General features: G+C 45.3%; 2 protein-coding genes across 2 annotated transcripts; both read left to right on the forward strand.

Annotated features, from left to right (window-relative positions):
* Positions 1 to 3,047: 3,047 nt before the first annotated feature.
* On the forward strand, positions 3,048 to 8,113 carry LOC146342642 (vomeronasal type-2 receptor 26-like). Its single transcript, XM_084807956.1, has 3 exons — positions 3,048 to 3,277; positions 4,537 to 4,828; positions 7,985 to 8,113. The coding sequence occupies exons 1-3, from the start codon at positions 3,048 to 3,050 to the stop codon at positions 8,111 to 8,113; spliced, it is 651 nt and encodes a 216-aa protein (XP_084664082.1).
* A 1,887-nt stretch (positions 8,114 to 10,000) lies between these two features.
* LOC146342643 (vomeronasal type-2 receptor 26-like) lies at positions 10,001 to 22,927 on the forward strand. The gene is made up of 5 exons (XM_084808625.1): positions 10,001 to 10,052; positions 10,203 to 11,087; positions 14,441 to 14,668; positions 15,954 to 16,080; positions 19,914 to 22,927. The coding sequence occupies exons 2-5, from the start codon at positions 10,266 to 10,268 to the stop codon at positions 20,813 to 20,815; spliced, it is 2,079 nt and encodes a 692-aa protein (XP_084664751.1). The 5' UTR covers positions 10,001 to 10,052; positions 10,203 to 10,265; the 3' UTR covers positions 20,816 to 22,927.
* Positions 22,928 to 24,679: the final 1,752 nt, after the last annotated feature.

Genomic DNA, 24,679 nt, shown 5'->3' on the forward strand with positions numbered 1-24,679 from the left:
GTACGTGCTTTTTTTTCCCCCCCAAAGTCACCCATGATAGGCTACGTAATGATTTACGTAGCCTATCACAGCTGACTTTGGAAATCTAGCCATGATAGGCTACGTAAATCGTTACGTAGCTTATCACGTGTGTGGTGTTGTTGTTTTTTACTTTACCTACTGCTAAGGAAGACCGGCCGCCGCCCCCACCCCCACCGAAAAGCCGCCGAAATGCTGCCGGGACCCGCCGCCAGGAGGGACATTCGACCACGGTAAGTCCCATCCTGGGGGGGGGGGGCCGTCGGAGAATTTCACCACCAATTTCGGGGGGCCGAATGCATTGGCGTTCGGCCTCCTGGAGATTCGTGGAGAAATTCTCCACCATCCCTACAGCCAGGTTGATAGCAAGGACCAGAGGTCTGAACACATAACACTCATTCTGGCCTGCTTGCACTGGCTGCCTGTATGTCTCCGAGCCTAATTCAGTCTACATGTTTTGACCAATCAAGCCTGACAAAGCTCAGGACTGCAGTACATGATGGAGCTCCTCTCCTTTTTAATGGTTTCAACTTTTTTGAAGCTACCCAGACTGCTTTGGCTATTGAGCAGTATAGAAATGTAATACATGTAAATATTAATAATATTAATACATATGTGTTGTGTCTAAATTGGCCGGGCTTCATGGGAGCTGTATTTCCTAGGCTCACTGCATCCCAACTGACATCGATAGCATCCTTTTTCCATGTTTGTGGAATGCCTCAGTTTGGTCACCGAAAAGATCACAACAAAAATACAAGCTTTCAAGATCTCCAGATCTCTTCATCTGGCAAGATGTTGCGAAAAGCTGGTGGGATGAGGGGAAAGGGAGTGGAAAAAAAAGCGGACCCTGTCACCCCCGTTCTTCCTCCATTCCATCACAAGCTTGAGATCATGGGACACCATGAGTTCATCAGTAAGTTATCTTTTTCACCTAGCTTTCCCCTGAACCCTAACTTGCTTTTCCTATCATCTTCCTGCCTGAAGACATGTCAAGATCTTGAGATCTTGAGATCTTGAGATCTCAAAAAACAGGCACATTTTTATCATCTTTGCTAGGACTAATATGGCATTACATTAATATGGAATGTGGAATTTTCCATATGGCCAACTAGGGTTGGCGGAGAATTTCTCCCCGAAACTTCGGGGGGGCGAGCGCCAACGTGTTCGGCCCTCCGAACAAGTTTCGGGGAGAAATTCTCCGCACCCCCCCGCCCCCCGCACCCCCCCCAGGACGGGACTTACCTTTGGCGAATGTCCCTCCCGGCGGCGGGTCTGGCCAGCTGTTCGGCGGGTGTTCGCCCAGGGTTGGAGCGGCAGCCGGTCTTTTGACTGGCTGCCGCCGCCGCCATTGCAATAAAAGAAAAAAAAAATGCCCCCGTGATAGGCTACGTTACGATGAAAGTAGCCTATCACGGCTAGATTTGCAAAGTCAGCCGTGATAGGCTACGTAAATCGTCACGTAGCCTATCACGGGTGACTTAAAAAAAAAAAGCGCATATGGATAATGGCGGCCCCCATAGGGAGCCGCCATTCACGTTCCTTATTTGGTCGCTGTAGTCTACGTAAATCTTTACGTAGACTACAGGGACCAAATAAGGAACGTGAATGGCGGCTCCCTATGGGGGCCGCCATTAGCGTACGTGCTTTTTTTTTTTTTATAGTCACCCGTGATAGGCTACGTGACGATTAACGTAGCCTATCATGGCTGACTTTGCAGATCTAGCCGTGATAGGCTACGTTAATCGTCACGTAGCCTATCACGGGGGCGTTTTGTTATTTTAAAACTTTTTAGTTCGCGGCCGGGCGAGGCGAGGCGCCTCCCCCCCGGCCTGAATTTCGGCTGGGCGAGGTGGGAAGCCTCCCCCCCCGGCCTGAACTTCGCGGGGGGAGCAGCGAAGCGCCTCCCCCCCACTGCGAACAAGCTTCGAGGACAGGTAAGTGACTTTTGTCCATCCCTATGGCCAACACAACTTCCCTTGCTTTTAGGATCCTGTTCATCATAGGTCCCAAACTCCAGTGACTAGTACACAACGGGGGATACCAAGAAGGGTCAATGTTAGATGGAACAGAGGATGTTGTGAACTCTTGCAGTTGCAAAGTAGACTAGGAACTATATATATATATATATATATATATATATATATATAGAGAGAGAGAGAGAGAGAGAGAGAGAGAGAAAACATCCAGCATGACTCCTATAAATGCATCATTTCCTTTTTTAATAAATTTACATTCTACTGCAGGGTTAGGATAGGGCTTCACTTTTTTTACTTTTTTTACTTTTCTGATTTGTCTTGTTTTATACTTGCAAAGACAGAAAAATATCAATTGTAGAAGTGGATGTTCTATTCCAAGCATGCTGACCTCTTCATTGACTCCATTCTTGGCATCACTGTGGGTCATCGAAAATGTTCCTACTCCTGTGAACTCCCCACCACCACCAGCAACGTACAGGAAATTTCCTCTGTTGGCATGGGTTGGACCAAAGGACCTATGATATCCCTTCCAAGTACATGATTCTACCTGCTATTCCTTCCTCACCATTAGGGAGGAGCAGAATGGAGCAGGGAGATCAGACAAATATGTTTGTTTCAGCACTTCTACTACGGATGTTGCATCATGGAGTCCAAAAACATTGCACTTGTGTTTACCTCCCCTGTAATTAATAAAATTGCTATAATTGATTTACCTGCTCAAAGAGCTTTCTAGGGGGGAAAAAAATCATCAGGCAAGTCTGAAATATTTATAAGTCTAAGAAAGGGCCATTGACTGCTAAGGATCATGAGAACAGAGAACCAGGGCTCTGTCATGTTGATCCCTTTCCCTCTTCCATCGTGCACCTCAACCTTCAGATAGTGACTCTCAATGGGCATTGAAGGGTTGCTTTTGTTACCCTGTTGAGCTTAAGGATAAAGAGGACACCTGTATCTTCACTGAGTTGCATTTCAGAGTCAGCTGCCACACACCTTGTTCAAGTCAGACTGATGGTAGTAATTATGTGGATGTAGAGAGAGACACGGGAGACCCTGATGTGTGGAAGGATGCTGTTGCTGCTGCTGCTGCCTCTACTGCTACTGCCAAATGTGGTCTGGAAAATGCATGCTATTAAGTGCAGTGGAAACAAGCCTCTGTATATTTCACACGAGTGGTACCAGCCAGGTGACTTCCTCATTGGTGGAATGGCATCTTATATCCACTACATGGTCCCCAAAGTTTTATTCATCAGATATCCTTCTCTGGAGAAGATTAACATGCCCCTGTAAGGAATTCTCCCCCCACACCCATCCCAAAATGATATTTAGGGTTATTTGAGTGAGTCTTTATATGACCGACAGCACAGTACTTATGATCTTGGAAAATCATGGTGGTAGATCTTTTAAAGTAATACCAGGATGGTGTGGTGTTGGATAGGCTGCCTGTTCCAGAGGGTGATGTGAGTAGTCGGAATCTCCTTTGTCCATTCCTAAGTGAAAAGGAGAATGTGGAAATAGGTTCCCAAGACTTTCTGAAGTTTGATGTTCACAGTGATGGAGCTAGGAATTTTTCCACCCTGGACCTAATGACCTTATAGGGGAGACCTATACATGTCCATCTGTATTACTTCACTTGTGAAGCACAAAAATAACATTTCTCTGCTTTCCAGATGGGTGGCCAGAATAGTGTACTGCAGCAAAACAGAAACATAAGATTCTTGTAGCACTTTAAAACTGAATACACATATCCTGGCATAAGCTTTCATGGACACTGTCCAATTTGTCATGTCCATGAGGTGTTAACGTCAAACTGACAGACCTGTATATGCTTGCAGGGCTGGGGAGAGATGTAAACTGTGATGTAAGACAAAACTGACATGCAAAACACAACAGGCATGATTACCTTAACAGTTTCCATTCACAACAAGTTCATAGGGGATAGCACAGACATCATTGCAAGACCTATATAGGCCAACGTCCTGTATTCCTTCTTAGATTCGTTCATTTAAAGCTACGAAAAGCTAGATGCTGAAGGTACAAGGAGGTCTCAAACTCTGTGAAGCAGATGCAGTTTCGGAAGCACCTAGAAAGTGGCAATGGTCAAAACACTGGAGCATAATGCTGTGACACCGTGGATATTAGTAGTGGAAAATATATAATAGAGAACAACATAGATGGAAATATTGGAAGTGAAAACAGTGAAATCCAAGAAAATGTTTGATCTGTTCTACCCAGATGTCTGCATAAAAAATGATATGTGACACATTAAAATATGATCTGAGCTGAATATTGACAGCGACATGCCTAGTCTTAGGAGCCCCAAAGCACAATCCAGCAACATGTAACCATCTGGTCCATCTTTTCAAAGGCCCTTAATTTATGACTAAATTTGCGGGTTATGCTCCCTCTTTATAAACAAGCAGCTGAACTTTGCAGATCTTGAGTAGACCTGTACTGAGTTAAAATTATTTTGTGCACCGTTTAACTCTCCCATGAACGAGGTTTGTGCACTCTCCTATGAAACAGGATGTCACTTTTTTTGCAGGGTGGTGACAAATTTCTACCAGCACATCCTGGCTTTCGTGTTTGCCATTGATGAGATCAATGACAATCCCAACATCTTGCCCAACGTCACTCTCGGGTTCCACATCTTTGACAGCTACACTGATTCAAAGATGACCTATTGCACCACTTTGGGCTTCCTCTTTAACTCCCACCAGTTTCTCCCCAACTATGAATGTGGCTTTCAGAAAAATGTCATAGGAGTCATCGGCGGACTTAGCTCTGAAACTTCCTCACGTATGGCAGACATCTTACCCATTTACAAGGTTCCACAGGTAGGATCAGCACAACTCTCCTATAATGAACTCTTCTCTCTTTCCAGTAGCAATCTGATGATTTGTCAGTATGAACTGGTACAGAAGGAGGGGGGAGGAAAAGGAGCTGAGATATGTGGGGTTGCATTTGGAATTCCCCATGGGTTTCCAAATCTTTGTATGAGGAGTGGGCTTGATCCAGATTTAATCATACCTGAAATAGACCCATTGATTTCAGTCAGTCTGCTTCAACTAAATCTCAAGCTAACACTGTATGTTTCATATGTGTACAGAAGGATTGTCCTTTGGTGACAGGACTGACTATCTAGAGGACTCATTGACCAAATATTCATCTCTGTGTATATGTGAAATCTGGGGGATGTGGTTCAACAAAGAAGGGAGTTGGGGATGAGGCATAAGAGACAAAGTATACACCATGCTATTTTGAACATGAACACTACCACAGGAGGACAAGGGTAGCAAAATGCCAATCTGGAAGATTGTCTTCCAGCCTTCCCCAGACTTAGCCAGAAGAGGACCATGGCAAAGAGGAATTCACATCCATTCTGTTTCTTTTGCCTACTGGCTAGAACTCCTGATTTAGACATGCATGTCCTCCTAAACTTTCAGTGCATGTTTGACACTCTCTATACACCTTTTCTACTTGTTCCTATTTGCCCCACCATTAACTCCCTTTCTTTATCTGAATTGGAATACCTTGTATCCAAAGTTTCCTTGAAAGCTGTGCCATGGCCATCTAAAGCAGGGCACGAGACCGTTATGTCCAGGGCTGAACATTTTCTTACTGCACCACAGTGTTTGTTTATTTATTGTTCAAATTATAAAGCACTTTCCACAAAAGTATGAAAGCAGTGAACCTAAGATCTGATGGAATACAAACAACAATAAATAAAACAATAACGCAACACAGTTCTCCGGGCACTCTTGGATGGAATTGGTCATGTAGATCCATTTCAATCAGGCTTCGGGCCTGGTTTTGGAATGAACATTGCTTTAGTCACCCTAGCGGATGACCTTTCCTGGGAGAGGGACAGGGATCATGACCCTGTTGATTCTCCTGCACCATCTCTGTGGCTTGCAATATCATCAACAGTGGTATCCTTCTAGATAGGTTGTCTGGGCTGGGAGTTGGAGGCACTGCACAGTAGTGGTTACAGTTATGCTTGCAGCTCCTTGCAGAAGGTGGTGCTGGGGGATTATTGCTCTGTGCTTTCACAGCAATGGTTATGGTGTTTCACGGGGCTCTGTTCTATTCTCCATGCTTTTAAGCATCTACCCAAACTGCTGGGGGAGGTTATCCAGAGATGTAGGCTGAAGCGTCATCAATATGCAGATGACACCCAGCTCTATCCCTCCTTTTCATCAAATCCCAGTGAGGCAGTGGCTGTTCTAAATCAGTGCCTGGGCATGGTAACGGACTGGATGAGGGCTAAGAAATGCAGACTCAATCTGGACATGATAGAGGTACTGCTAATGGGTGGTTTGTCCATCTGCCCAAGTGAGGTTCAACCTGTTCTGGAGAGCTTGCACTCCTTTTAAAGCACCAGCAGTGTTGTTGGGTGTACTCATGGACCCAGAACAGTCAGTTGAGGCACGGGCTGACTCAGTGGCATGGGGCACCCTTTATCAGCTGAGGCTGATATACCATTTACATCCTCATCTGGACAGAGGTAGCCTAGCTACAGTTATCCAGGCTGAAGCAACCTCTTGTCTGGTTTACTGCAAGACATTATACGTGTGGATGTTTTTGAAAATGGTCCAGAAACTTCAGCTGGTCCAAAACTGGGGAGCGAGACTGTTAATGGGTTCTGGCCAACATGATCCTATTGTGCAAGGACTCTTCCATCTGCACTGGCTGCCAGTCTATTTTTGGGCCTGATTCAAAGTACTGGTCTTAACATTCAAAGCCCTAAATGGCTTGGAGCCAGGTACTCTGAAGGATCATCTCCTCCCTTATGTACCTGCCCAGACCCTAAGGTCTTCTCCAGCAGACCTTCTCTGGGAGCCACTGCTAAAGCGAGTGAGGCGGGTGGCTATCAAGAAGACTGCATTTGTGCTATGGCACCCCAGTTGTGGAATGAGTTTCCCAGAAAGGTACCTATGTTGTCCTCTTTCCAGCACCAGGAAATTTTCCCAGTCTTCTAATCAGTTAATTTTCCAAGTGTTACTTATACTTTCTTAATGTCCCAGTGTTAATTTTCCAAGTCTTTTATTCCCTCATGTTCAATCTCTTATCGTACTTTTAATCTCTGCATTCCTGCTAGCTTTTTCTGGGTGAGGGGGGTTCTACTTTTATACTGTAGTTTCAATGTTTACATTTCATATGGTTTTCTAAGATGTATTTTGTGCTTTTAATTGTTCTGCACCTCCCAGATACCTTTGGCTATTGGGCAGGACAGAAATTTAATAAACAAACAAATGTTACAAATGCTCCTGAGGCAAACCTCTGGAGCATGTGGCACCCTCAGACGTTCCCCCTCTAGTTTGTTGGGCGTCTGTTTGCATAGGTACAAGAATCCAACTAAATCAATGCTACAAATGATGTCTATACCTCAATCTGGGTTGAATGAAACTTGCATTTCTGTGAATTGATGAACACATGTTAACATACAGAAGGATTTGGGCCTCACACTTTCAGCCTTCAGGGAAAAACAGTCAGCCATGAGCCCCAATCCCTATCTTTCCCCCCGCCCCACATGGAAAAGAAAAGGTGGGATTGGGGACCTTGTGCACCATTTCAGCATTCAGAAAGGTGGTATGAGAGCCTGTTCTTTATGTTTGTGAATTCCATCCCCAAACTGCCGCAGGGTCATGTTAATTTAAAAGTGTTTGTTCTTTTCCTTGGTTTCCTCAAAAGTAAGCACTGGAACTTAATATGGATCAGGACACTGGGGTGGGGTTAAGGGGCTTTAACACTTTGCCTGCTATTTACAATGCAGCCGGATACCTTTTTGGTAATCCATATTGGGACCACAGTATGGGAGGAGGAGGAGGAGGATTAAAGTCTCCCTAACCTCACACACACACTAGGTTTCCAGTCCTTGTAGTAACATGTAGTCTAACCTTGTGATGTCACATTCCATAATGGAAGGGAATAGGCCTTGTAGGAGAAACCCTGTCTAAGAGAATTTCTCTCAAAAGTTTGTGTGCTTGCAGTATTCTAATTTCAGCGTGAAACTGATCATTTCCAACACAACTTTGCCAGTAGTTACTGCTGTAGGCTCTCATGGTGCAAAAAACATCAATCAGTTTGACCCACTGCTTAGAACTTCACCATACCAATGAAAGGCACAGCTCTTCAGCAAGCTTGAATACCATGCAGCAGTAGCTTTCAGAAAACTTTGAAAGAAATATATCATATGCCAAGCTGTATCTACTGGAGTGAACACAACAAATGTGTAAATTCTCAGCACTTTTAAATTTGCTACTGATGACATGGTTATCAGATCACTATTCACAATAGTAGCCTCATTGGCAAGTTCACGGATACAAATTTTCAAGTTATTGACCCGGTTCAGATTTCACGCTAAGCCCTGATGGTTAGGAGTTGTCATCTAACCATGGTGGCTTAGGGTGACATCTGAACTAAGGTCAGACCCAACCACAGGAGTTTATTAACCAGGGACTAACCACGCTCACTAAGTACTTGTAGCAAGATGGTTAGTGGGATCTACCATGGCTTAGTGTGACATGTGAACACCCTCCGTGATATATTTGCAGCCACCATAGTGCTCCACGGCAAGAGTGGCCAAAGAAGGAGTAGCCCATCTAGCCTGAGTGGCAGGTCTCTATGGTCAAGATATGCCTAGAAACACATGGCACAGTTGCCAATCCACATCTGCACCAGCAGAAAAGTGCCCTTAGAGTGGTGGCTTGTGCCTGCCTGTGCCCTGTGCTGCAGCCACAATGGGCATGGTCCTTCTCCCACAAGCACCACCCCTTCCGATTTTGAGGGGAGATCCGCTGCCAGCACCAAATGCTGAAATGGCCACTGCAAGAACAAAGGCTGCTGGGATGCCTGCCTGGAGGGCTTCAGGGTGCTGCAGGGGAGAGGGTGGTTAGAGAATGGTTAGTCTAACCATGTTGCGGAATTTGGTTAGCTGCACGTGTGGCAATGACAGTCGTGGTGGTTAGCGGTAACCACCATGCACCATGGCTAGCCTAACCACCCTTCCCCAATCTGCACATAAACAAGGTTGTTAGCTTAACAGGTGTCATTTTCATAAACAATAGAATTTAGAGGCATGTAATTGCTGATAGGGATGTACGAAATGACTTACCTGTTTCGTTTCATGACATCTGTGGTGGGGGGGAGGTGCTCCGTCCCTCCCCCCAAAATCCTCGCTGACTGGCTTCGCTACATGGTGATTCCATGGAGCCGCCGGGCGGAGCCTCCCACAACGAAATTCAGCTGCTGCTGGGCTGCGCAGGGATGCAAATGGCAGCCACTGTAGCCACCGCCATTTTGTCCCTTTTTTTCGCCATGATGGGCTACGTAAATATTTACATAGCCTATCACGGCCTCCACAGGGTCGCAAATGGTGTCCCTGCATTAGCCGTGATAGGCTACATAAGTATTTAGGCTATGGGGAAAATCACACGCCTTTCGCAGGGTGGTGGGGTGGGGGGGTCATTCCTCCATGGATTTCGGGGGGCCGAATGCACTGGCATTCAGCCTCATTGAGATCTGTGGTGGAATTCTCCGCCATCCCTAACTGCTGAAAAGTTTGTTTTGTGATTCCCCTTTAATGAGTGACGAGACCATCAGATACCCCTGCTCCCATTCTGAAATGTCTGCTGCTGTCTTTCTTTTGCTTTCTTTTTTTCCAGAGATGTGCGAAAGTCACTTACCTTTTCGAAGGGGGTGATTCGCGGTGGGGGGGAGGCGCTCCGCACCTCCCCCTGAAATCCTAACCCAGCCAGCTCCGCTCCGCAGCAACTTCGCGGAGCCGCCGGCCCGGTGCATTCACAGGCATGCAGCACCTGCAGATGCAAATGGCGGCGGCTACGGCTGCCACCATTTGCGTTCCTGTTTTTTTGCCGTGATAGGCCACGTAAATATTTACGTGGCCTATCACGGCCTCCGCAGGGACGCAAATGGCGTCCCTGCAATAGCCGTGATAGGCTATGTAAGTATTTACGTGGCCTATCACGGCAAAAATGGGTAAGCAAATGGCAGCTACAGACGCAGCCGCCACTCACAAAGCAGCGCGAACAGCACCAGGTCAGTGCTCCGTTTCGTGCACCTTTCGTGGGGTGGCGGGGTGGGGGTCTTCATTCTGCCATGGATTATGTGGGGCCAAATGCGCTGGCATTCAGTCTCACTGAGATCTGTGGCAGAATTCTCTGACATCCCTATTTTTTTCTTTTTTAGGTTTCATATGGCTCCTTTGAGCCAGCAGTGAATGATCAAGCCAGTTTCCCTTCCTTTTACTCCATGGCCCCCAAGGAAGAACTTCAATACCAAGGACTTGTCCAGTTATTTTGGCATTTCAGATGGAACTGGGTTGGACTCATGGCTACGGACGATGAGGGTGGAGACCATTTTTTGCACACCATGGAATCTCTGCTTTCCCAGAACAAAATCTGTTCTGCATTCACAGAAATGCTTGAAAAAAATCTGTTTATATTTGATATGCTTAAAATCTTCTCTGACAAAGTGAAGGTTTTGAAGACTATCATGGAGAGCGAAGCCAATGCAGTTGTAATATATGGAGAATCTCCAGCTGTTATGTGGCTGGAATTTTTTATATATGGAAGCAAGATAATGCCCCTAAAGCCTTCTCAGCATAAGGGGAGGTTCTCTGCAGCAAAAGTATGGATAACAACAGCCCAGATCGAATACAATATAAATCCCATTATGCTAGCTGCTGGATTGGATGTACAAATGCTCCATGGTGCTATCTCCTTTACAATTCCATCAAGGGAGCTTCAAGACTTCCCAGAATTTGTTGAGCTTGTCAATCCTTCCTGGGCAAATGAAGATGGTTTTGTTCATCTTTTCTGGGAACGAGCATTTGGTTGTTCACTTTCAAACTCAATTATGAGTCTCAAAGCTCAAACATGTACTGGAGAGGAGATGCTGGAAAGCCTTCCTGGGGTTACTTTTGAAATGAGGATGACCGGCCACAGCTACAGTATCTACAATGCTGTCTACGCTGTGGCCCATGCCTTGCACACCTTCTACTCAGCTAGAGTCAACCACAGAACAATGGAGAGCAGAGTCAGACTGTCTGCTCAGAGTGTAGAACCCTGGCAGGTAACCTGTCCTTACTGATGGAAGTCAAACGTCATGGTCTAGATACTGGACAATGGCGTGACATGCAGTAGTCAGTATCCTAATTGCCTCTAAATGCTAAACTCTGTTCCATTAATGGTATAGATAACACCTATCTCTTTTCCTTTTCTTATTGTTGGGGTTGGGTCTTACATTTATTGGAATTATTATGCAGGAATGGTATGGTTAATCCTTCCCTCCCAGGCCATGAGTTTACCGATCATCTCTCTCTGAACTCCCACACCCACACCACAGCTATAGGACTCAGCAAAAAGGAAATTGTGCCAATGGGGTGCTTATGTCCATATTCCATAAGTACAAAGGGGATGAACCTGCCTCTGGAGAGAGAAGTATTGAACTTCCTCTCCCCTTGTGGTGGTTCCAATAAAAACCGGACACAGATACAGACACCATCCATTGCAACGTAGCACATGGTTTAGCTGGCAATCCCTACAAAGCACCCAGGATGTCTGGCTCATCTTCTCAGCTTTCTGCCCTTCCTTGCCAGATGTGAACAGCAGACAGGCAGAGGGTTGTATCCAGACTAGAGATGTTAAGTCTTGGAAGCCAACCAGAAAACATTCAGGGGAGAACGAGTTATGTACTGTTTTGTTTTGTTTTTCCACAAAGGCTGTTTCTGTTCTGTTTTTTCTGTAAAAGTGGAAAAATTAATCAAGTTTAGATAGTAACAAAAAATCTGGATGAATGGATGAATACAATATCTAAGACTTAGACTTTATATGTTGCAACTCAGCCTTCATCCCCCACACAAATAATTTCTAAAAACCATGCAATAAAACTTTGCTGTGCAAGCTAGAGAAGTAACATTTCTGAAAGTAATGAATACATGAGAGGGTTGATTTTTAAAATACCTCTCTGCAAGATTCCCAGCATCATAAATTCTTCCTTTCCTAATTAAACATATTGATCTAATGTATCTTTGAATGATAGACATTTAGGGATGCTCCAAGTGATGCCAAGATTCCCAACATTTCAATAAAGTCACCATATCAGAACATGGATAAAAATGTACATTCTTCACAGTTGCAATTGAGTGAGAGAATATTCCCCAGTTAAATAGGGATGTCAGAGAATTCCACCACGGATCTCAGTGAGGCCAAATGCCAGTGGATTCAGCCCCCCAAAATCTGTGGAGGAACGAAGCCTCCCCCCACCCCCCCGCCCTACAAAACACGTGCGAAACGGGACACCTACCTGCTGCCGTTCGCACTGACTTACGAATGGTGGCCGCGGCCGCCATTCGCTTCATCACTATAGCCATGATAGGCTACATAAATACTTACGTAGCCTATCATGGCAAAAGAAAGGGAACGCAAATGGCAGCAACTACGGTGGCCGCCATTTGCGTTCCCTTATTTTTTTGGCCGTGATAGCCTACATAAATATTTACGTAGGCTATTACGGCAAAAGAGAGGGGCGCAAATGGCGTAGTGGCCGCCTTTTGTGTTCCCTAGTTTTTGGCCGTAATAGGCTACATAAATATTTACGTAACCTATCACGGCAAAAAAAAAGGGAACACAAATGGCAGCCACTGTAACCGCAGCCACTTGCGTTTGCTGTTTTGGGGTTTTTTTGCCGTGATAGGCTACGTAAATATTTATCACGCCAAAATACAGGGACGTAAATGGCGGCAGCTATGGCAGGGATTTGTATCCCTGCAGGCTGCCCAGCAGCCGGATGTCCAGCTGTGGGTGGCCCCTGCCGGCGGCTCCGCAGAGCAGAGCCAGCTGGAGAGAATTTCGGGAGGAGAGATGGAGCACCTCCCCCCCACTGCGAATGTCACCCTTCGAAAATGTAAGTGACTTTCGTACATCCCTACAGTTAAATCAGATCACAGTAGCTTTTCCTGCAGATCAGATTTCCCTAAGCTGTACCCTGCAAGCATGAAAAGGTTTAGGAATTTCTGTAAACTTGCTTGAAAACAGGAACAGATGCTGTAAACTAGTCTTCCTGTGCCTCCAGTCCTCCTGCTTCTTCTAGTCTCTTTGATGATTCAGATGTTTCAGAAGCTATTTGTTGAAGTTCCCTTTGGTCAGACATAAAAATAGGAACCTAAATAGGGATGTTAGAGAATTCCGCCACGGATCCCATGGGGGCTGAATTCCAGTGAATTTGGCCCCCCAGAATCCGTAGCAGAATGAACCCCCCCACCCCACCACCCCGCAAAAGCTCCACGAAACAGAGCCTACCTGGCTGCAGCTCTGATTCTGGCTCGGGTGGTGGCGGCAGTGGCTCTGGCTGCTGCCAGGCCACTGCGGCCACAAACGGCGGCCGTCGTAGCCGCCGCCATTTGAGTCCCTACGCTGGCCCATGATAGACTACGTATATCTTTACATAGTCTATCACGGCTAAAGCAGGGACGCAAATGGCATCCCCTACGCCATTTACATTCCCGCTTTAGCCATGATAGGCTACGTAAATATTTACATAGCCTATCATGGGCTTGTGTAGGGACGCAAACGGTGTCCCCTATGCATGACACCATTTGCATCCGCACCAGCCTGACAGCGACTGGACGCCCTGCTGTGGGTTGGCCCAGCCGGCGGCTCCACGGCCTGGCCACAGAGCAGAGCCAGCCGGGCAGGGCTCCGTGAGGGAGGAACGGATCGCATCCCCCCCATCGAGGATTCCGAGGGGAGGAATAGATTGCCTCCCCCCACCTGCAGAACCCGACGGAGCCAGGTAAGCAGGGTTTCGTACTCCCCTACACCTACATGATATTATATATAACTTGCTTTGCTCATGAAGTTATCATGTTTGGTATAATGAATATTAAAATATACTTTATTGAGGCAAGAATTACAATTTTACTGAATTTACTTCTACATGTCTTCAATTGTAATGATAATTTGATGGGCAAACCAATTTATATGTAATATATTCTACGTTCCTAATTAAAATAAGCAGCCTTCCCCAACCTAGTGCCTTCAGAAATGTTGTTCTGCAATTGCCAGCATTCCTGACCATTGGCCTTGTTACGTGGGGCTGATGGGAGCTGAGGTCCAAAATGCCTGAAGGTCAACAACTTGGGAATGACTTTCCTAAAGCAACAGGGTGACCTTAAATTTATAAAGCACACTACAAATGTAAGTATTGCATACTTTCCCATTTTTCCCAAGACATATATTTTCCGAAGTTCTCCTTGCAACACCTTCACCTGTTGAGTTTACGGTGATTGATTATTTGTCAGTCTTTCCCTATTTCTACTAGTGAAAGGTGGATATACTCCTCTCTCCATAGGCTATTTGAACAATCTGAATGAGAACATTACACAACTTTATAGACCATTTGATTCTCTTTTTCTCTCCACCTAGCTCCACTCACTGATTCAGACCACCTCATTCAACAACAATGCTGGAGATGAAATTACATTTAATGAACATGGAGAATTTGAGGGGGGATTCGATATTACAAACGTCGTCACCTTCCCAAATCAGTCCTATGTCAGGGTCAAAGTGGGAAGGCTGGATCCTCACGCTCCTCCAGGAAAAGGGGCCACCATTCATGAGGACAGAATCAAATGGCACAGAGACCTGACTCAGGTAGGGAAATGACTGCCATTCTTTAGAAAATGCATCATTAATTTGAAAGTCACTGCAATACAGTTTTGAGACAGAGGGAACATCACTTTTTGAAGGAGTACATTGAAATAGGGATGGTGGGTATTCCACATAAAAATAGGCAAGGTAAGAAAAATGCAATATCGAGATGGGACATGTACCGACCAAGATGGTCTAGTGGCTAACACAGGAGAGATTTGTTGGTTTATTTGTTTGTTTGTTTGTTTGTTACATTTATATCTAACCTTTTTTCCTCTTTAAGGAACCCAAGCAGTGTACATCATCCTCCTCCTCCATTTTATCCTCACAATAACAACCCTATGAGGTGGGTTGGGCTGAGAGTCTGTGATGGGCCCAAAGTCACCCAGTGAGCTTCCATAGCTGACTGAAGACTAGAACCCAGATCTCCTGACTCCCAGTCCAACACTCTAGTCACTACACCACACTACTGCCAATCATTACTTCCATGAGAAACCTGAGCCAGCCTAAGAATGGGAATGCAAATCTTCTAGATGCTTTGGACAATGGCTATTCCCCCAATGGAATGCACCACCTGTGCATTTAGACAACTAACATCCCATGCCATCGGTCTTTGTGTTCACTAGTAGAAGATCTGAAGGTGTGATGGATTCTCTGCAATAGACTGCAATATCTAGATGGGACATGTTTGCTTAAGATAGACTAATAGCTAACACAGGAGAGATCATGTTCCCCATCATTAGTTTCATGTGAAATCTCAGACATCCTAAGAATGCACATTCAAATCTTCCATTTGCTTTCAACAATGGATAATCCTCCAACTGAATGTATTACCTGGGCATTTTGACATCGAACATTCCATGTCATTGGCCTTTGTGTTTACTGGTAGAAGATCTGAAGGTGTGATGGGTTCAACAAACATTTCTTTCATACTGTGCTCTTGCAATAATTTTGGACTGGTGCCACCTCTTTCTCTGTCTAATGTCTACTGCAATCCTGGTTGCAGTAAGAAAAAGAAGGTGTGGAAGGAAGAAAGGATCATGTTGCCCATCATTACTTTCATGTGAATTCTGAGACATGTATCTAGTTAATGGTGCTAAATGGAATCCAAGCTAGTTGTATCATTGATCAGACGAGGAATGGAAATTCTAATCTTCTGGAGTTCACAGGAGACATTGGCACTTCATGTGCCATCTATGCAGGACCACTGGCCTTCCTGTTTACTGGTGCATTCTCTGATGTGAAATGGATTCCTCAAACCTTTCTTAATACTAAGCTCTTTGAATAGGTGCCACCTCTTTCTCAGTGTACTGACAACTGCCCTCCTGGTTACAGCAAGAAAAAGAAAGAGGGGGAGAAATTTTGCTGCTATGATTGTGCTCCATGTCCAGATGGGATGTTCTCAAACCAGAATGGTAGGACATATGATAACAAGATGCATTTTATTTGCAAGCAACCCTTCCCCATCTTTTGTTGTCAATTACATTTTTGAGAGATTTGAACATGCCATATATTGTGCATTGAACTCTTTATTTAAAGATCAAATTGATACATGTGATTTTATTGAAATTTTCTCTTGTCCCTCTTCAGGGAAACAGTTTTAGAAACAGAGCTAATGCATTTTAGCATTAATAAAACTCAAGTTACCAGAGAATTCTAAAGTAGTCATAGCTGCTCCTGTGTGAGCAGGAAGATATAGAATTACTTTCCATTAATGGTATTAACATTCCTGGCCTTTGTGGAGAAGAGATTAAAGAAGGTGTTTGCACCTGCAACCCAAAGGAAGAGAGAAGATTCCGGAGTCTTTGGACTTTCAAATGAGCAACAGTTTTGCTGGAGATTGCCACAGTATGAAAGTAAACATAATAAGAAACTCCCTCCCTCCAATGGGAGTGCTCTATCGTTCTATAGTACTGAAGCTTTGTCCTTCTAGTTCAGCCCTTTTGGAGCAAGCTCCCCAGCTCCAGGCCTACACCTAGCCGTACACATAGCATTGTTCCCTCACCAACCTCACATGGATCTGCGGAAGAAATTCTGCCGACCTCGTCCCCATGACCAGGTCTTGCATCCTTGTGTCAGTGTGTTGGCCATGCCTCACATGGAGGTCCTTTCACTATTCCCTCAAGCCTCTTGTCTTTGAAGGAGCAGGTCTGAGGAAGCCTCCCTTCTCCTTTAAAGGGGCCTCAAGTAGGGGTGTCAGAGAATTTCTCGCCGAAACTTCGGGGGGCCGAATGCCAACGTATTCGGCCCCCCGAAGTAGTTTCGGGGAGAAATTCTCCACCCCCCCTGCCCCCCACACCACCCCCGGGATAGGACTTACCTTTCACGAATGTCCCTCCCAGCGACGGGTCCCGGCGGCGGTTCGGCAGGGCTTCGACAGGGGCGGGGGCGGCAGCCGGTCTTTCAACCGGCTGCTGCCGCCGCCATTCCAAGAAAAGTAAAAAAAAAAAAAAAACGCCCCCGTAATTTACGTAGCCTATCACGGCTAGATTTGCAAAGTCAGCCGTGATAGGCTACGTTAATCGTCACGTAGCCTATCATGGGTGACTTAAAAAAAAGAAAGAAAAGCACATACGGCTAATGGCAGCCCCCATAGGGAGCCGCCATTCCCGTTCCTTATTTGGTCGCTGTAGTCTACGTAAAGATTACGTAGATCTTTACGTTATTTGCGTTGCCCTATTTGCGTTGCCCTTATTTTCGCCGTAGTCTACATAAAGATTTACGTAGATTACAGCGACCAAATAAGGAACGCGAATGGCGGCTCCCTATGGGGGCCGTCATTTGCATACGCGCTTTTTTTTTTTAAGTCACCCGTGATAGGCTACATGACAATTAATGTAGCCTATCACGGCTGACTTTGCAGATCTAGCCATGATAGGCTACGTAAATCGTCATATAGCCTATCACAGGGGCGTTTTTTGTTTTTTTTTACTTTTTATTTCGCGGCCAGGTGAGGCGCGGCGCCTCCTCCCCAGCCTGAATTTTGGCCGGGCGAGGCAGGAAGCCTCCCCCGCCCGGCCTGAACTTCAGGGGGAGCAGCGAAGCGCCTCCCCCCCACCGTGAAGCAAGCTGCGAGACCAGGTAAGTGACTTTCGTACACTAGCCTCAAGATAGTCATCACATTTTGATATCTGGTTATCTTCCCCTTGAACCTGCACTGAAACTGCCAACTGTTACCAAAGCATGACAACCTCAGCTCCAGATCAGTGAAGGCTCCATCTACCAAGCCAGTCTTGGTCACTGGCATTTTAACAGCGCTCTATGATGCTCAGTAACAATCAACGACCATAGGAAAGTCAGATGGTGCTGAGCTTCTGAAGGAAATGAACAAGAAAATAGAGACATTTGTAAGCCACTTAATTCATCATCCTCCCCTGACCCTAAGCCAGGCCTGCCTCCCATCCCCCACATGAGCTCCCAGGACAAGGGTACTCCACCATCCACCAAAGCAGTGATATTCCTTTTTCAGCATGTACTCCACTTACTTCCAAAAGTTTGCATAAGCAGTTTCGATGAAGGATACTGTGGCAACATTTTGAGAGCATTAAAGGAAGGATTTATCTGACATATTAGTAGTATTAGTGTGGAACTAGGGGTCCATGCACAATTAGATACACCCGAATCCAGATTGCATGAGATGAAAGAGCTTCAACAAAAAGCAAATGGCAAGGCCAGGATGGGAAAGAAGTGATCATCCCTGTAGGGATGAAGTTGCTTGAAGAGAGGTTAAAAGGGCATCAAAATAACCATTCGAGTAAATCGATGCATATGCAATGTGATGTGCATGGCAGATCACTCCAAAACAAAACGAATTCCAATGATAGCAAATGCAGTTTCTGTAATTATAGGTTTTTATAAAACTAGAAACGGATCTTTTACAAATGTGCAAAGGTTTGGTGTGGAACACATGCTACAATCACCAAAAAAGAGAATGCGACAATACCACTCATAAACTGAGCCAGAGTGAATCAGAAAAATAACCAATGTTGGCTCCAAACTTTTAGACTAATGCCAGAATGTTCTCTCATTTCACATAGCGGTAGCTGTGACTAGGGATGTACGAAAGTAAATTACCTTTTCGAAAAGTGACATCGCAGGGGGGGAGGTGTCCCTCCTCTTGAAATTCTGTCTGGCCGGCTGTGCTCCACAGAGATTCCACCAGGCTGCCGGCTGGGGCCGCCCTCAGCCGGACATCTGGTCACTGGGCCACCTGCAGGGACGCAAATGGTGGCTACAGTAGCCGCCGCCATTTGTGTCCCTGCATTTTGCCATGATAGGCTACATAAATATTTACGTAGCCTATCACAGCAAGCACAAAAAAAAAAGCGGACACAAATGGTGGCGGCTATGGCAGCCGCCATTTGCATTCCCTATTTTTAGCCGTTTCATCCTACATAAATATTTATGTAGGCTATTACGGCGGGAAAAAAAGAGGAACGCAAATAGCGTAGTGAGTGCCATTTGCATTCCTCCCCCCCCCCGTTTTAGCCTACATAAATATTTACATAAGCTATTACAGAGGGGGGGAAATGAATGCAAATAGTGCCCTCTACGCTATTTGCGTTCCCCTTTTTTTTAACGTAATAGCCTACATAAATATTTACATAGCCTAAAACAGCAAAAAAAAAAAAAGGGGGGGGGACGCAAATGGCAGCCACCATAGCTGCCACCATTTGCTTCCACTGTTGTTGGTTTTTTGGCTTGCCGTAATAGGCTACGTAAATGCTTACGTAGCCTATCACGGCCTTCGCAGGGACGCAAAAGGTATTTACGTAGTATTTACGTAATATAAGTATTTACGTACCCTATCACAGCTATGATGAGGAAGAGAATGGCGGATGCAGCGCGGCTGCCGTTCACAAGTCAGCACGGACGGCAGCAGGTAAGTGCTCTGTTTCATGTGCCTTTCATGGGCTGGGGGGCAGGGGCTTCTTTCCGCCATCAATTTCGGGGGTCCGAATGCACCGGCATTCAGCCTCACCGAGATCCATGGCAGAATTCTCTGTCATCCCTAAGTGATTCACAGAAAAAGGAAAGAATCCAAGATGACAACAGAGACACCTGTCATTCATGGAACAAAGGTCAAAATTATCCATTCATTATAAAGCACATTGTATGGAGGTTTATGCATCCTCCCACTGTAAACAATAAAATACTGGGTGTTAGCTGAATGTCTGGTAGAGCTGCCTTAATTGTGAGAATATATTTCTTTTTGTTTTTTATACATTCATATATGTTTGTTCCTCAGATGTAGAAAGTTGTGTCAGTTGTCCAGAAAGTTACTATCCAAACAAATTCCACGACAAATGCATTCCTAAGATTCCAAACTTCCTCGCTTTTAAAGAGACATTGGCCATTGTTTCAATTTCTTCTGCGCTTCTATTGTGTCTGATCACAGCTCTGGTGCTTGGCATCTTCATTAGGCACCGGGACACTGCCATAGTCAAAGCAAACAACCGAAGCCTCACCTACATTCTCCTCATCTCCCTCCTCTTGTGTTTCCTCTCTTCCTTCCTGTTCATCGGAAAGCCTCATCAGGTGACCTGCCTTCTTCGACAAACGGCTTTTGGCATCATTTTCTCTGTATCACTCTCTACCATCTTGGCCAAAACTGTATCTGTGGTTCTGGCATTCGTGGCTACCAAACCAGGATCCCGGATGAGGAAATGGGTAGGGAAAAGGCTGGCATATTCTATTGTCATCTCCTGCTCCAGTATTCAAGCAGAGATCTGTGCTCTGTGGCTGGCAACATCTCCCCCATTCCCAGATTTGGACACGTACTCTCTGACTGAAGAAATTGTCCTGTTGTGTAACGAAGGGTCAATCTTCATGTTCTATTGTGTCTTGAGCTACATGGGCCTCTTGGCCGCCGTCAGCTTCACCGTGGCCTTCCTGGCCAGGAAGTTGCCTGACAGTTTTAATGAAGCCAAGTTCATCACCTTCAGCATGTTGGTCTTTTGCAGTGTGTGGGTGTCCTTTGTTCCAACCTATCTCAGCACAAGAGGAAAGTACATGGTGGCTGTGGAGATTTTCTCCATCTTGGCCTCTAGCACTGGGTTACTGTGCTGCATATTTTTCCCCAAATGCTACATCATTGTGCTGAGACCTGAGCTGAACAACAGAGAAAAGCTAATTTGTAGAAGGATATAAATAAAGGAAGAGTTTGTGGTTTCATGGATGTTCTTGGTATCCTGTAGAAAAAGATAAAAGTAATGGAAATTTTATTCTGTTCAATTTCAATGAGTGGACAACATGTCATTTGTAAAAGAGTGAACCAGTCCATGTGACTAAAACATATTTGACTAACATACAGTCACTGGTTACATCAAGAAATACAACAACCCTCAAAATTTAATATTTAAAACCTAAGGCCAAACCATCTTGGCTTGTCATACACTGAACTAAACAAACTTTCTGGGTTTGAATTCAAAGCCCCTTTTCTCACTTTCTGAGCAGATTTGATATATTTTGCCATTCTAAAAGCAGCATAATAATCCAATCTATTTAATGACATCTGTACCTTATCCCTTCATGTTTCCAACCTCTTTTTCTTTAGGAGTCAAAGAATATATTTGAGTCTCAAATCATCATACTTAGCACACTCTAGCAGAAAGTGAATTCTATCTTCCACTGTCTTGCAACCGAACAGACATAGCCAACATGGACTGGGCCCATTTTGAAATTTTCCGTCTTCTTCCCTCAAGGGAATACAGTTCAGTCGACATTTAGTCATAAGAGCCTGTAATGTATAGGGACTTGAGTCTGCCAGATAATGTGCCACCTGATAAAATGTAGCTGGCAATCCAGCATATATTTCATTTGCTCTCCGATTAGCCACCTTGGCTGTGTTCACTTGCCACGATCTACCTGCTATCCTCTGCTTTATGACCTATTTGGCCACGTCATCACCCTTTGATAAAAGACATTCATATGTGAAACCAATCTGGGTCACATTCTGTCCCATTCTACCTGACCATGACCTGGCCACGTAATTCATCTTTTCAAACGCAGAATGAAGCAATGGTGAGGTGAGCTGGAAAATTGATGCAATCCATAGGTGAGCCGCTGCCTTCATTGCCAGGCCTCAAATCGGTAAAACCCCAGTTTTACTTCTTTGGGGTGCTTCTAGCTACAGTTGGAGCTCTTGTTAAAAACCCATGTGGAACCTATCATTCCATGTGGGAGGAGACCTATCATTCTCCTCACAGTTACATTAAGGCAAAGTGATCATTCCATCAAGCCAGTATTTCTGTTAAAAGAGAATAAACTACACAGTTGGTTAATTAGTTTTCCCACACCTGCTCAGAGACAATTGACTGGAAGAAACGTCTCAAGCTCTTTGGCAGGTTTGGGGACCCAAACAGAATAGGCTGTATTCTTGTCAAAAGAAAGGTTGCTGCCAGCCTCGTGGAGTGGCCCAGAAGCTAGCATTTATTGATTTGGTGGTCTAATCTGAGTTCACATTTGTACCTTTTCCACCCAGTGTGTCAGATGGTTAAGCATGACTAGTCAAGATTTTGACAGAAACACATCCATTAGTTTATTGACATTCTAGGCTTTAAATAATATTCTCTTCATATAGAAAATGTTATTACTTTGGAAAACATAGTAACATTGCTATTCAGAAAATATTATAAATGCTCAGAAAAGGTCAAAAGAAAACAACACAGCAGAAAAACACAACACATGGGTTAGGAAAGGCCTCACAAGGATATACTTAAGATAGCTTCCCCAATATGCACCAAATCAACCTAATATTTTTAATATATGTATTGTTTTACACTATGTGTATATTGGGTTTTATACATACACATGATTTTATGTAAAACAGTTCTAATTCCTGGGATGTCATAGCTTCCCCAATATACACCAAATGACCTCTCAGACATCCAAAGGAAGCATTATTGGTCATTTCATGGCCAAAAATGTGTCGCCAGACAACAGCACATAAGCAGGCCTTCTCGGTTATAGCACACACACACTGGTGGATTCTCCCTCATGCGGTTTGAGAGACACACACTGTGGCAACCTTGAACTGCTTTTTGAAAGTGCATTTGTTCACTCAGGCTTTCCCTGACTTATTGCTTTAGTTGTAAGATTTTTAATATATTCATTGTTTTATGCTATGTGTATATTAGTTTTCATATTGTATTACGCATGATTTTATGTAAACCAGTTCTAATTATTGGGTGTCAAGCAGGATGGAAGTAGCTTCAAATAAAATAAATAGTATAATTATGAATGGTGTTGAAATATCAGTACCAAACCAATGAATGAGATTTGATTTCTTTGACTGCTAGTTGTAGACCTGATCCTAAGCCTGCATCTCCCTCCAATCCATAAACTATTCTTAGAATGAGCCAAGGCAATAGACAAAATGCATATCTATCAGTGTGGTGCAGGGAATTCTGCCTCCATCAGAGATGGCCAGTGCAGTGAGGCAAAGGTTCCAGTTCTCTCCAGGCAAGCCATACCAAGTACAGAGGAAATGGAAAATATCCAAACGTATCTCAGAAGAGAAGGGAGAAGTAGTAGCAGAGGAATAAGACATTGTATGTACCCAGTACCTCCTTTTCAGCATCCTCAGGTGACACTGTAGGTGCGCTACATCGGTACCTGATGGTGACAATGGACTGGAGGATGACTAATAAACTGAAGCTGAATCACCACAAGACTGAGCTGCTGTTTGTGGGTGGTTCTTCTGACCAGATGGAGGGTGTTCAACCATTTGCGGGCAGAGATGGGTCAAAGAAGAGTCAGACAACAAGGCTTGGGTTGAAAATAGGGCCACATTTATTGAAAATATCTGCAAAGGGGAACCTAGGATGGGCAGCTGACTGTGCCAGTGATTAGCTGGCACTTCTCGGGCCAAAGCACACCCAGCCTGAGGGGCGTCATCGATCTCTATCGATTGGGCCTCAGGCATCACCTGTCACCATAAGGTGCCTCTGCATGCACAGCATCCCTAATCTTTCCTCTTTTGCCCATCCTAGCCGCCAACTGAAATGTGAACTATGAGAGACTGGACTGTATTCGCCTACTGGACACACCCTAGTCCCAATTACAGTGTGAAGTAGGCAAAAAGACACACAGTAAAAGGCCAATTTTAACTGTGAGCCAAAAATTCCTGGCTCCCAAAGGGCAACCGGCATAAACCCACACTGCTTAAGGGAGGGCGGAAGGGAGCCGCGAGAGCGAGAGAGCTGGTTTGGGAAGGGGCACAGAGCTTAAGAGGGCTCTGCTGACCCCTCCCCTGCCTGGTGGTGCCATGGGGTGGGCACCCAATGGGCAGCAGCCACCTCTTCTCACCCCACCCACTCGCAACTCCCACCCTTTTCCAGACAAGCTGGCGTCAGGGTTAGGGCATTTACGGGTGGAGATAGGTCAAAGAAGAGTCAGACAACAAGGCTTGGGTTGAAAATTGGGCCACATTTATTGAAAATATCTGCAAAGGGGAACCTAGGACGGGCAGCTGACTGTGCCAGCGACTACCCGGCACTTCTCGGGCAAAAGCACACCCAGCCTGAGGGGCGTCGTTGATCTCGCCGCCCCTCCAGACTGCCCCTTCTGGGGGAGGTAGACCTTCCGGTGTCACCCCCAACCCAGTGCCGCACAACACCTGGGTGAGTGAGGAGGGTTGGTCTCCCAGGCAACCCTTATCCCCCCGGCGAGCAGCACAATCCGTTCGGGGGCCTCAGGCATCACCTGTCACCATAAGGTGCCTCTGCATGCACACCATGCCTAATCTCTTTCCTCTTTTGCCCATCCTAGTCGCCACAGGAGTCACAAGCCTAGAGCTTGTGAAACTCCCCCCACCTGCACAGAACTTCCCGCAGGCCCCTTTGCAGATCAGACAGAAATATGCTATTCCCTACATTAGACAGGCAGACACCATCCTGCCTGTAATGCTCCCTCCTTGTCCAAAGAATTTACTGTGGGTGGAGCATCCATCACCCCATTCACATAGGCCATAAGCCATTTCTGCGTTCACTTTCTGACGTGCCCTGCCAACGG

This window comes from Heloderma suspectum, chromosome 6 (genome assembly GCF_057233095.1).
Source record: "Heloderma suspectum isolate Gila_16-S chromosome 6, 16-S_ref, whole genome shotgun sequence".
Lineage (NCBI taxonomy): Eukaryota > Metazoa > Chordata > Lepidosauria > Squamata > Helodermatidae > Heloderma > Heloderma suspectum.